An 11,777-nucleotide genomic window follows, 5' to 3' on the forward strand; every position below is an offset into this window, starting at 1 on the left:
CAACGGCACAAACAGAAGTGGCAATCACAAGCCAAAAGCATAAATAAGCAAGGGGAAACTACTTGAATAATAAAGCAAATTGGCCTCACAAAGTGAGAAGTGTTTGATTACTGAKAATTGTTTGATTTAACTTCTCTCAGCCAGGAAGCTCATACAATAAATATAATGCATAAGGTAGTGGGAAATTACGGCAGGGCACACTGAAACTGCAACAGCCATCAYGTAATTTCAGATGAAACGAGGCTACTGTGCGCAGGTACTCAGGATCCTGTAATCTAGTGATGTTCACATACGGCACCAAGTGCCAAAGCCTAAATGCTGATCTCAGCTACAGCCCTAGAAAGCCTCCTAAATAAACTCCCAACAGCAGCACGAGGTTATGTGGTTCAATAATGGGGGACAAACCCATCAGGTGAAAAGATAAGCAGAAGAGAGCAGTAATTAACTTAAATATGCCTATCTGCTTGTGGAATCGATCCTCAGATACAATCTAAAGCTCAAACCCAAGTCTTCCCCTACCAGTGAAGAGAGGCTTGCAAAGGCTGTTTTATTTTACTATTTTAATAATATGAGTGGCTTTAGTGAAAAAATAGTAAATAGCACAAAAGAGAAGAAGGTGGGAAGACTGTGTCCTGAATTACGGTCTCTGAACGTGCAGGTATGTGAAAGGTTGCACTTTGCCCTGAAAACTGCAGCTGTCTCCACACTGCCTTGTAGGGCTCTCTCTGCCGTTAACTCTCTAAGCCAGCAAGTATCATACACCCTGCTGCCAGCACAGCGCTGAAGGCACTCGAGAAAAGCGAATACACCTGAACATACAGCGCTTAAGCCAGATATCCGCGAGGCAGCGAAATCCCCCGAAAAAACATCCCCCGCTTTAAACATGGCAGGACGCGGCGCCCGGCAGCGGCCCCTGGCGGCTCCGCGAGGCGCGGCAATGGAGGGCCCCCCCCCCGGCGCACGCGTGAGCCCTTCCGCCGACCGCCCCGCCGTGAGTGTGCGTGTGCGTGGGGGGAGGCAGTGGGGCCACGGCGCGAGGAGGGCGGTTACGCGGCCGTTAGGGCGGTTACGGCGGTTACGCGGCCGTTAGGGCGGGACCCCTCCCTCTACTCCCCCTCCCGCCCCCCCGCCTCGCGCACTCGGGGCTGCACAAAATGGCGGCCGCGGAAGAGCTGTGGGGGCTGATACGGCACCTGTAAAAGCAGCATTGAAGAAAAGGAGTCGCGGGAGTGTTTAAAATAACAATAATTAAAAAAAAAATCAAAATTAAAAAGGCAGTAGCAGTGCTGAAGGTAGTGAGATATCCTGGGTGCGGAGCAGCTGTGCAACCAGGTGCCCCGGGTCCCCGTGCCACAAGCAGGTTTAGCTCTGGAGTAAGAGGAGGGARTGCAGTAGTCACACACACACCGTCAAAAGCACAATATCTATGGTAATTTTGTATTTAAATACTGCCTTTTTTTTTTTTTTTTCTGGAAACAGGACGTAAGGTAGATTKACCTAGTAGGAAGTAAACACAACCTGCTAAGCCCAAAATGAACAATGTTAAACAATCCTACAGCTGGTTTTGACCACTTAAAAATATATATTTTATATATATATAAATGCTGCCCAGCATTTATATATATATGCTGGGCGCATATATATATATATATATATATATATATATGCTGCCCAGTGGGGTGCCCTTCAGCCCAGAGGGGGAAGACCCTACCTAGCCCACAGGAAGGTGGAAACGACACCATGTCTGTGCTGGAGTAAACTGCTGGCAGAAGCACAGCTGGCAGGATTTGAAGGAACAGAGTTGATCTAAAGCAAATCAGACAGGGTGCCTCTCGCACACCTACTGAGAAACCGAAGGCCAGATTTGCCTTGCCACTTAAGTGTGGCTTGAGAAGTGATTGACGCTCCTTAAGCATGTAATTTTAATAGCCATTCTGATACCATAAAGAGGGGGGAAAAAAGCTATTCCTGTCTTCCTTAAAAAATAAAAACACCCTCTAGTTTAAGATCAGTCTTGTCACTAAAACAGAMGTTTCCCCCATCCCCTTTTTACTGTATATTTTATCATTCTTAAGGCCTTTATTTTATATAGATGCATCTCCATGCTTGAGCATACTGCATTCAGGTCTTSTTAGTAAGCTACACACAGGAGACCCGATCTGACTTGAAACTATCCCACCAAACTCCTGCTTTTAACCCAGACCAGTTGACTTCTGTCTGGTTTGCATGAACTCTTAACGTGCCACAAGCAAGCGTGAGCAAGAAGGATAAGAGTGGGACGGGTTGTCAGTTTTTGATAAAAGTATTGAGACATAAACATGACTCCCAGGCCCGCTTCTGAGGTTGGAGTAGTAGCAGCCTGTCACAGCAAGATGGCCCTATTCCACTGCCCTATTCCATCGTATCAAATTAAGAACCCACCGTGTTTTTTTAAAAAAAAAAAGATTTTTCAGTGTATTGCAGCTTGCAGACGTGACCTACCTGCAGCCACCTTCCACCAGGAGAGAGGAAAAAGAGGCAAGCACACGTTTTTCAGCAGAAATTTGGGCATTAATGCCGCATTAAGCTGCCTCTCATCCTTTGGGTTTGCTTCTATACTTTAGCTCACAAATTTGAGCAGTAAACTGAAACTTCATTTCACACCACAGCCTAAATAAAAGATTTTTGCACTTGAATCTGGGTTCCTGCAGAAAAGACAGATGTGTGCATGTTGAAGGGATAACAACGTAMTGTATTTTTGACAACCTTCTGAGTTATGGCTTGAAAGGAATTGCTGGTCCTCAGGATGACTTTTCTTTGCACTTTTCATGTTGTGCGTTGAATGCAGCATGCTGATTTGAGATATTTTGGCCTCTTATAAATTGTTGCTTTGCTAGTTTAAAATAACATAATTTGTTAATTTATTTCCCCTAAGGAAGAAAGGATTCTCCTCAAGAAGGSGGTGAAGAGGTTAAACTTAGTGAAGTGTCATTTTTTGTTAAATGAGCTTTAATTTGGACTCATGTAAATCAAATGAAAAAACATGGAGAATGGAGATAAGGAGCTTTAGTGATTAGAATTTAAATAAAACCCAAGCCCTCCATTACTGTCTTACAGCTTTTTTTAAGTAGCACTTTGCTGCTACAGTTCTGGAATTAATGAAGTGTGCATGGATTATTGCTGCACRTTCTTCACTTCAAAGCTGGCTATTCCCTAGAAGTGAGCAGCTCTGCGTGGCTCTTGGAGTGTACTTTTTTGGACCACTTTTCACTTTTTTCAAGTTTCTGGGTTCTGCCTCAATGCTAGAGTAGCAAAAATAAATAAAAAATAAAAAGAGTAAAAGAGTGAAATGCATCCTCAGTCCTGTGTAAGACAAAGGAGGAGGARGAAGAATTGGTGCCGGGAGTTTTCAGCAGACTTAACATGCTACAGCTAAGTGGTGTGGCTCACCCAAAGGGAAAGTCTGCAGGACTGGCCTGGGAGCAGCTCTGAGGATGTTGTGATGGGAAACCCACTTGTGGTTGTTCTGAGGATTGTGACTGATCTTGAGATACAGATTTGGGGGCCACATCAGCTCTCGCATAGTTCTGCATGGAGAGACTTTACCTCATGAAGTCTTGATTGAAGTGCCAAAAAAGCAGAAGTCAGCAACGGATGTGCACAAACACTTGGTGTTGAAATGCTTGCATATTCAGCGGATAAGAAGTTTGGTTGGATTTTTCTTTTTGTCCATAGCTCCATTAGTGACTAGACCAAGAACTTAAGAGTGTGATTTTGCATAGCCAAGAAAGCTGTGGGAAAAAAAAAAAGGCTGTATTGTTTCTCTAAGTAAGCAGCAGTTACACGACCCTCAAGCTAGTGTGGGAGGTAACCTCTTGAAGATATAGACTTATTCTTTCTGTTCAATATATCATAAGGAATAGAAACCATTCGAGCGCATTCTTCAGAAAAGCCATCTGATACGCAAGAACTTGAAACTTCACTAACAYGGTTGCGCTGTGTCAATTCCGTGTTACCTCTTCGGGTTTCCCCACCATGAGCAGCTTGGAAAGCATCACTGGCTACTTAACACTGACATCTGCTTTCAGAAGCGCTTCGGGCATGCATGCTGGCATTAAGAGTGGCTTTGGTTATGTGATAAAATACTTTAATGTGGTGAAGTGGGGGTTAGTCTTTTGTTTAAGAACTGCAGAGCAGCAGCTCGTTGTATTTAAATCCCCCCTCCTGCAGGGCAGGGTAATTTGTTCTTCTTGCTATTATATATTTACATTAAATGGTTGTACAGCTACCACAAGCAAACACTACATACACAGTCCCCATTTCTGGAGCTCTCTCTTAGAAAATGGTTTCAGATTATTCTGCATAACCTCAGTACATAGCAGATGGGGGCAGGAAGAAGGAGGGAATGAAAATCAAGTTGTTCCTGCTGTTAACTTAAGCACTAAAATAAAGATAGTAAGTAMAGTCATCCTTTGCCTGGGAGTGTGTTCTGCCCCCATGTTATTAGACCCCTCGTAGATCCAACTGGGAGACGTGAACAGGAAATGTTTTCCTTTTTCGTATCTGTAGCTGTATCTGCTTTGAAGAAAGGCTTCTTAAGCATCTCCCATTATTAACTAACAAAGAGATAGGGATCTTCCACATCCCTCTGTGCTGCACTCCAGATGCAGATTAACTTCATTAATGCCAGCAGTAATTTCCCTGTCTGTCTGACAGGTGTTGGTCTATATTCCAGCACTAATGTAAATGTTCACTTTGATGATGGTGAATGAGTTAGAGCCAAGAATGTAGTTTTGAAACGGATCATCCCCATGGATGGTGCTGTGGCGTGAGGTTCTTGCAGCAGGAGCTCCAGGAGCTGCACGTGAGGAGCAGGCCAAATGCCCACCAACTCTGAGCAGGTGCTGTAGGACTAGACAAGAGCTAGTCCAAAGGATCCTCCCAAAACCCACACAGTGGGAACAGAGCCTTCAGCATCAGATATTTTGATTTACAGATCCGCACTATTCGCTGATGTAGGTAAAATAGTCATATATATGAAACACATCAGTCTAACTTTCCATCACATAGACACAGATCTATTAGGGCTCTGTTAGAAGGGAGTCCCGTAGGGAGTGGAAACACCCGCAAGGAATTTCGATCCAGTAAAAGTCTAACAGCCCCAAAGAGCACTTCGTGGACTTTCCAGCTTTTAATGCTTTCCAGGCTTTTAGGGGTCCACAGGAATCTCTAGCATTTCTCATATAATGTTGTAGAAAACCACAAATTGAGGGAGTAAACCAGGGGTAGTTGCTTGTACAGAGCTCTAGATTGCTTGAAAAGAGGGACACATTTGAACATCAACTTCAATGTAATGTGCAAAAYGATTCATCTGCTGATGAGGTAACGTGTGGAGGGATTTTAAGAGGTGGGAGACAACGCTAAGGAATGTAGTATATACATTTGTATAAACAAGTTGTRTATTGAGTAGAATGCTCTTTTAAGAGCTACCTGTCCTTGTTGTAGGTAAAMGGAATACCAGGCTTGGGCACATAACAGGGAAACAAATTAGCAGTAAAGCATGGACTGATATCCTGCTCATGTCATAAGAACTGTGAAGACAGTGCTAGTAATAAAACAAGCAGAGAACTTTTGTTGTTGTTGTTGAAGGTTAAGATTAAAAAGAGATGGGCRAGAATTGCCTCTGGAAAGCATGCTAGGTAAGACTGATGAGGACTGAGGAAGCACATTTAGAGGCAATTCAGCTGATGTCCAAAGAGGTATTTTTAGAGATTTCTACTGGGCTCAGTCATTCAGCCTGCCAGAATAAGCATGAACCAGTGGGTGAAAATCAGAGCTAGAGACAGGTGAAATTCAGAAATAAGGTACATGTTTTCACATTGAGGAGACTAAGTCATGCAACAGCTTATTTAGCAGTGCAATAGTTTTGTTTAAAAMCTTAAAATTTGGAATGGGTATTGTCTTAAAAATCCTTTGGGTCTTATCGGCTCAACACAGACATCGCTAAGGAAAGTTCTTTGACTTATGWACAACATGATCTCATTTTCTCTTGGCCTCTCCCCAAAATTAAATTGCTCCAAAACATACAGCAAGCATCTCTTTAGAGGCCTTCCCTAAAAGTAGTCTTGCCAAGCAGTCAACAAAGTCATTTTTSCTTTATACTGCCTGTCCATCATTAGCCCCAGCTATAATAAAAGGGAGACTGCAAAGAAACCTTTGCTTAATGTGGCTACTGATCCAGCAAGTACAGAAGTTTTTAATGAACGTTCAGGGGAAAAAGACACAGGATCTCTGCTTAAACAGTGACATAACACTCTTTACCCATGACTTATGATATGAAGCATTTAACCTGCAGTCAGAAAAATCAGGATTATGTTTTTGCTGTATCCGTTTTCTGTTATTTTTTTCCTTTGGATTCTGAGAGCTTCAACATGATTTAGGTCATATGCCAAGCTATTTTGGCTACTAAGTTTAATGGATGATGCTGTTTATTCCACTAGAACTAGAAAGCAACTGTCAGCACTTACAGCTACTGTTGGATTTCCTGGAAGAAGCCTGAGAAAATCCTCTGCTGTGGAGAAAACAGAGCACTGTATACAATTTACGAGAGCTGCGGCTGTCTAAGAGTAACCCTGGCATGCAAGAGCATTTCCCTGCCTTCTACCAGAGATGTCTATTAGCGTCCATAAATCAACAAGCATTAAGAGAGAAAACCCAAAGCTCTACCGCTCCAGAGCCTGCAGTCCATTTACAAAGGCTATTAGCAACTTTTCCCCTTCAGTTGTGCTATATATGTGAATAGGGATTTTTTTTTTTTTAAACACAACACTCAATCTAGGCAACAGCGCAGATATGATGCCACCTTAGCAGAAGCGCTGCTGGGTTGCAGCACAGCGTTACTAAACACTACATAGCTAGGAGTCTACCTTAAGGGATGATATACGATAAATAGCACGTCTGAAATTCCCTGKGCAGTACAGGGTAAGCTGAGAAATACCCAACAGAAACTGGTGCAGATCTGCTGAGAAGAGACAAGTAATAGTTTGCCAAGAGTCCCATTTACACCAAATAACAGGCTTCACTCATATGAAGGAAAAAAAAAAAAGAAAAAAAAACTTGTATCCTAACACATCTTTAAACACTTAGTCTCCTACCTAAAGTATCTGTAAACTGCAGCTGTAGAATGACCCTTCTCAGCCCTGGGAGCTCTCAGGTGCCCTATTCTGGTTCTTGCCTCCCCTCACCTGCTGCTTTTATCACCTTTCTCCCAGGTGCAAGGCTTCCCTTTGGAAAATGTGCTCTTTAACCTTTCCTTCCTCAGGAGTGTTGAGTGGCATGTTGCCCCCAGTCTATCTCTTGCTGGGTAGAGAGAACCTGAATTCTGAAACACAAATGTTCCAGTTTTTGCATGACTAAAAATGAGTTGTGTAAATTTATATTTACTTCTTTTTATTTTCTCAAATTCCACAGGCTTCTGAATAAATGATTGGGGTATATAGGGCTTACAATTCCTATTAAACACAGGATTTTTTTTCTCCCTTTCATTAAAAAATCTATAGTGATCTCCATTTATTCTTGCATTTAATTAGAGTTTTGCTATGACCTTAAGTAGGAGGTGGTTCAGATCCCAAATTCATTAAAACAGTGGAAAGATTTACTCCAAATGTGGGCAGCAGTGGAAGGATAGCTGGAAACTGAGCACTCCCTTTTGCATGACAAACATGCCCTGACTTGGTGAGGTTCATTCCTAAACCTAAACTGTGAGCAGGGAACCACGCAGAGCTACAAACCCGTGTACGGGATGCTGCGGCCATCTCTTGGAAATCACGAGCCAGGCTARTGGTAATCTTGGCCTCAGTGGAGCTGGTGAAGTATTTTCCATGTCCTTGAATGAGGCCAGGATTTTACCCTAGGCTCTTACTCTCTTATTTGGCAGGAGTTATTGTATACTGCACAGTAAATGCCACTGAAAGTTTTCAGTCAACCCCCAATTTTCCCTTTTCTTTCATGTTAATTAAGTTTTAAAACACTTTCCTCAACCTTCATCATCTCTTTTCCCCCTTTTATATCAGAAACAGAATAAATATCCCTCCTGCATTCTGCTTGGGCAACACCATTGGCACCGCTTTTGCACTGTATTAGTCATGATGTGCACTAGTACGATGCCTTCCATTGGAATTTCAAAGCACTTAACAAATATTAATTAAGTATTGCGTCTCTGTGAGGTATGTGAGTAATTGATTTTATAAGCTAACCCCATATAAAGGAGAGAGAAGGGTGGATTCTCACATTAATTCCACCGTGAGTTAGGTTAGTTTACAGTTATTTTCTTCACAGGTGTCTAGACCCAAAGTCAGTTCCTACTGTGGCATTGGTAGTGGCCACAGCAGCAGGAACAGTTCGTGAAGCTCCTCTGCAAGGTGGCTCACTCCTTCCCGTTGAGTGAAAGCAAGTCCTTTCACCTGCGCTATAAAATGAAGTTATGGTGCACAGCGTCAGCAGAGAAGGTAGGAGGAGTGTCTGAGGCCTCAGCTCCAGCCCTGCCTTCAGCCCCGTCCACGTTCCTGGACTTCTCTTGTGCCATAGTTGCTTTTATACAGGTAAGGAAGGGCTTCCAGGATGAGGTGTGCTGCCTCATCCCAGACATGTTAACTTTTTCTGCCTCAAAATCACATTTAGGCAGATTTTTGCAGACTTCATAAATTTGTCTGGGGGTTCTAGATGTCTGGGAGCCTTAGGGAGCAGATACCTCTAAACTAGTTGCTGGGATACCTCTAAACTAGTCTGGGAGCTGGACATGAGCGTGCGCTGCCCAGTAATGTATAGCAAGTACAAAACTCTCCAGAAATGGCAGGTTCACTCTGACCATGCTGCGCAGCTGCTGCGATGCTCTGCTGACAGTGGAGTGCTTTAATAAAGGAACTGCACCGCTCTTTGCCTATAGATTGTATATGTGCATGGGTTCCTAGCCATGCTGCAGGTAACTGCATGCTCACACACYTCTACCCAGGAAATCCTCCACAGAYGTATGAGATTCCTACTGTTCCAGATTGCCCTCTGCCATCCACCCCCTCCAAAACACCATTGATGAGGACCTCCTCTTGTTCCACTTCTCCCTTCTGCTTCCTCTTCCCATCCTGTGACATGTCCTTATGTCAAGGCTGTGCTTCCCCAAAATGCACAGAGGCCATTTCACCACTTGTCACCAAGAGAGGTGGCAGTTCCTGGTCCTGCTCCCCTTGCTCTTGGTCATCCCTCTGCCTGCCTTGCACCAGTTCTGGCATTTGTTGCATCCCTCGCTGAGCCCTCCATTCAACCAACTAGTCTGAATGAAAAGCAACAGAAAGGCAGATCCTTTTCTGCTGGAATAGCRAGATAAATCAGAGATAAACTCTCAAATTGCTAAGTACTAAAGGTAAATAATCAGAGGAGCACCTGGATTGCTGCAAGTGGGGGAAGTTTGCACAGAGAAAGAGACTTGTCCTCTCACTGGRGCAGCAGTAACTTGCTGCCTCAGCTCGGCTGCCCCGGTACTTTGACTCTCTTCTTGTGCAGAAGGGAGGCCCTGCTTTGCCTCTGTCTCCTGTGTCCTTTACAGCTTTGTCATTCCTTTGGGGGAAATTTGCAGAGGTTCCCAGTTTTCTCCATAGCTATACAGAAGACTTTTTTATCTTTAGGGTTATTGGGGATTTTCTGTATCACGGTCTTAGGGACAATTACATAAGAAGTATCTTTAAAACACTTCTATGGCTTAAAACCAGTTGGGTTGTTCCTCTGGTTTCTCTTTGCCCATCCATTCCCRTAGTGGAGGCCAAGAAACATTGCTACTTAGGTGCCCAGAAAATGCCCTGCTATTTAAACCTACCTATTCTGACAYTAAGATATCCTCAAGAGAAGCTTTGAATCCTGTCTCTTCACAACTTCAAAGTGTTACTGGTTTCTAAGCAAGACTTAAGCCTGAATACAGCTCCCATATCTTGTAGAATCTCTGCTTCAAAATTATACAGAAATTTGAGACGCTTTGGATGAAGCTTGACTTCACAGAGCGTCCAGCACATGGTGTCTTCTCTCCAACCCTCTGCAAAACTAATAAAAAAAAAACGTTTTTCCAACTTCATAACAGATCAGAGCTGGAGCAGAAAATCAAAACATGATCAAAAGCTGATTATTCCTTCCATATTTTTGGGGAATTCAYGGAATCACAGAATGGTTGAGGTTGGAAGGGACCTSTAGAGACCATCTAGTCCAACCCCCCTGCTCCAGCAGGGTCACCCAGAGCACGGGGCACAGGGCGGCATCCAGGCGGGTTTGGAAGATCTTTGGAGTAGGAGACTCCACAGCTTCCCTGGGCAGCCTGTTCCAGGGCTTGTCCCCTAACAGCAAAGACGATCCCAGTGGCCGAGGGTCTCCCCGGCTCCCACACCGCCTGCCTGACACCACCTTGGGCAGGGTGGGAAGCGTCGCTGTGCGCTGCTGGCAGCGCTGGAGGGCATCGCTCAGAGCCAGCGCCCCCGGACAGATACTTTGTGGTAAATGCACCGTGGCTTTCAGCAGTCGTGCTCGGCGGGTGCGYGCTGCGGCGAGGCGCCGGCGGGCTGCTAAGTGTGCTCGGATTAGCAGCTTGGGCTCTCTGTCTGCCTTGGTGTCAGAAAGCGAAGGTACCAGTGTTTGTGTTTGTACGTATACTTAAACCTGAGGCAACCCATTTCATGTTCAGTACAGGAAGGGGAGGCCGCCCTTTCCTGAAGGAGGAAAGAGAAAATCCTGTGTGTTCGTCCTTCCATTCATGCCTTCGGAGTCTCTCTGAAGACCTAAATCTAGAGAACTAGAACTAGAGAGTGCGAAACATTTCCATGCCAGCTTCGCACTTAGAGAAAACAGATTTCCTCGCCCGGAGCTCAGGCAAACCCGGGTGTGGGGAGGCTAAGGGGGCAGGCTGCAGGCCAGGCTTGTCCCTGGTGGTGCCGGGGCAGTGGCAGCACCCCAGCAGTGCGGGAAGGAGCGCTAGCCTCCTGCCTGGGGAGCCGCGGTGCCACGCGCCTCTGCGCGGCTAATCCGCTTTGCTGGCTCCAGCCTGCTGAGCCTTACACCAAGTGTATTCCCCGTCCTTCCGTGAGCCCGATCCAAAGCCCCTTGAAGCCAATGGAAAGAGTCCAGGGATTTTTTTTTTTTTCAGTACCTTTGGAGCAGATGCTGTGTGAACAGCTGGTCTAGTACTGAGTCTTCTGGTTGAAAGACAAGGAAAATAAGCAGCACCAACCACACTGGACTCGACGCTGTATTTAAGGTATAAATGAAAGTAATGTGAAACTTGTAAAATCAGACTGGACAAAACACTCTGAAACATGCTGCAGAGAGTGGTCTAGTGCTAGCAGGGGAATAGGTTAGATATTTAATAATTTCTTTTCCATAGCTTTTAGTTTTCCACGTATTCTCTAATGTTAACAGTGCTTTTTTTTTTTTCCCCCTTAGGCAAATAGCTGCCAGCAATGGCAGGAACATATGTAGGGTTTGCTTTTATCCCACATTACAAAAGCCGTATGAATACCTTGTGATATTCCAAGTGTAAAATTACAGGTGTCAGATCGTTTGGTACTTTAGGTGCTGTGCCAGAGGAGTAATCCAGTAAAAATGATGTGATGTCCTGTCAAAGCTCCGTGTTTAGTGCTGTTATTCCCTACTCGCTTGGCTCCAGCAGGGGAGGTTTGTAGAGGACAAGTGCAAGAGCAGCAAGAAACCTGCCTGGAATTGCTCTGAGCACAGGCAGAGAGGCAGATGGACGGCACATGGACTGGAGG

At 44.7% G+C, this 11,777-nt stretch overlaps 1 protein-coding gene across 1 annotated transcript in view; it reads right to left on the reverse strand.

The window, feature by feature from the left end:
- BLVRA (biliverdin reductase A) overlaps nucleotides 1–1,250 on the reverse strand; it is a 30,122-nt gene extending 28,872 nt beyond the window's left edge. The window contains exon 1 of the mRNA XM_026046704.1: nucleotides 1,194–1,250. Within this exon, the coding sequence (XP_025902489.1) occupies nucleotides 1,194–1,208 (15 nt within the window). The 5' untranslated portion in view covers nucleotides 1,209–1,250. The remainder of the gene's footprint in view (nucleotides 1–1,193) is intronic.
- Between the last annotated feature and the right edge of the window lie 10,527 nt (nucleotides 1,251–11,777).

This window comes from Nothoprocta perdicaria, unplaced genomic scaffold (genome assembly GCF_003342845.1).
Source record: "Nothoprocta perdicaria isolate Ctin4 unplaced genomic scaffold, notPer1 scaffold_457, whole genome shotgun sequence".
In the NCBI taxonomy this organism is placed as follows: Eukaryota; Metazoa; Chordata; class Aves; order Tinamiformes; family Tinamidae; genus Nothoprocta; species Nothoprocta perdicaria.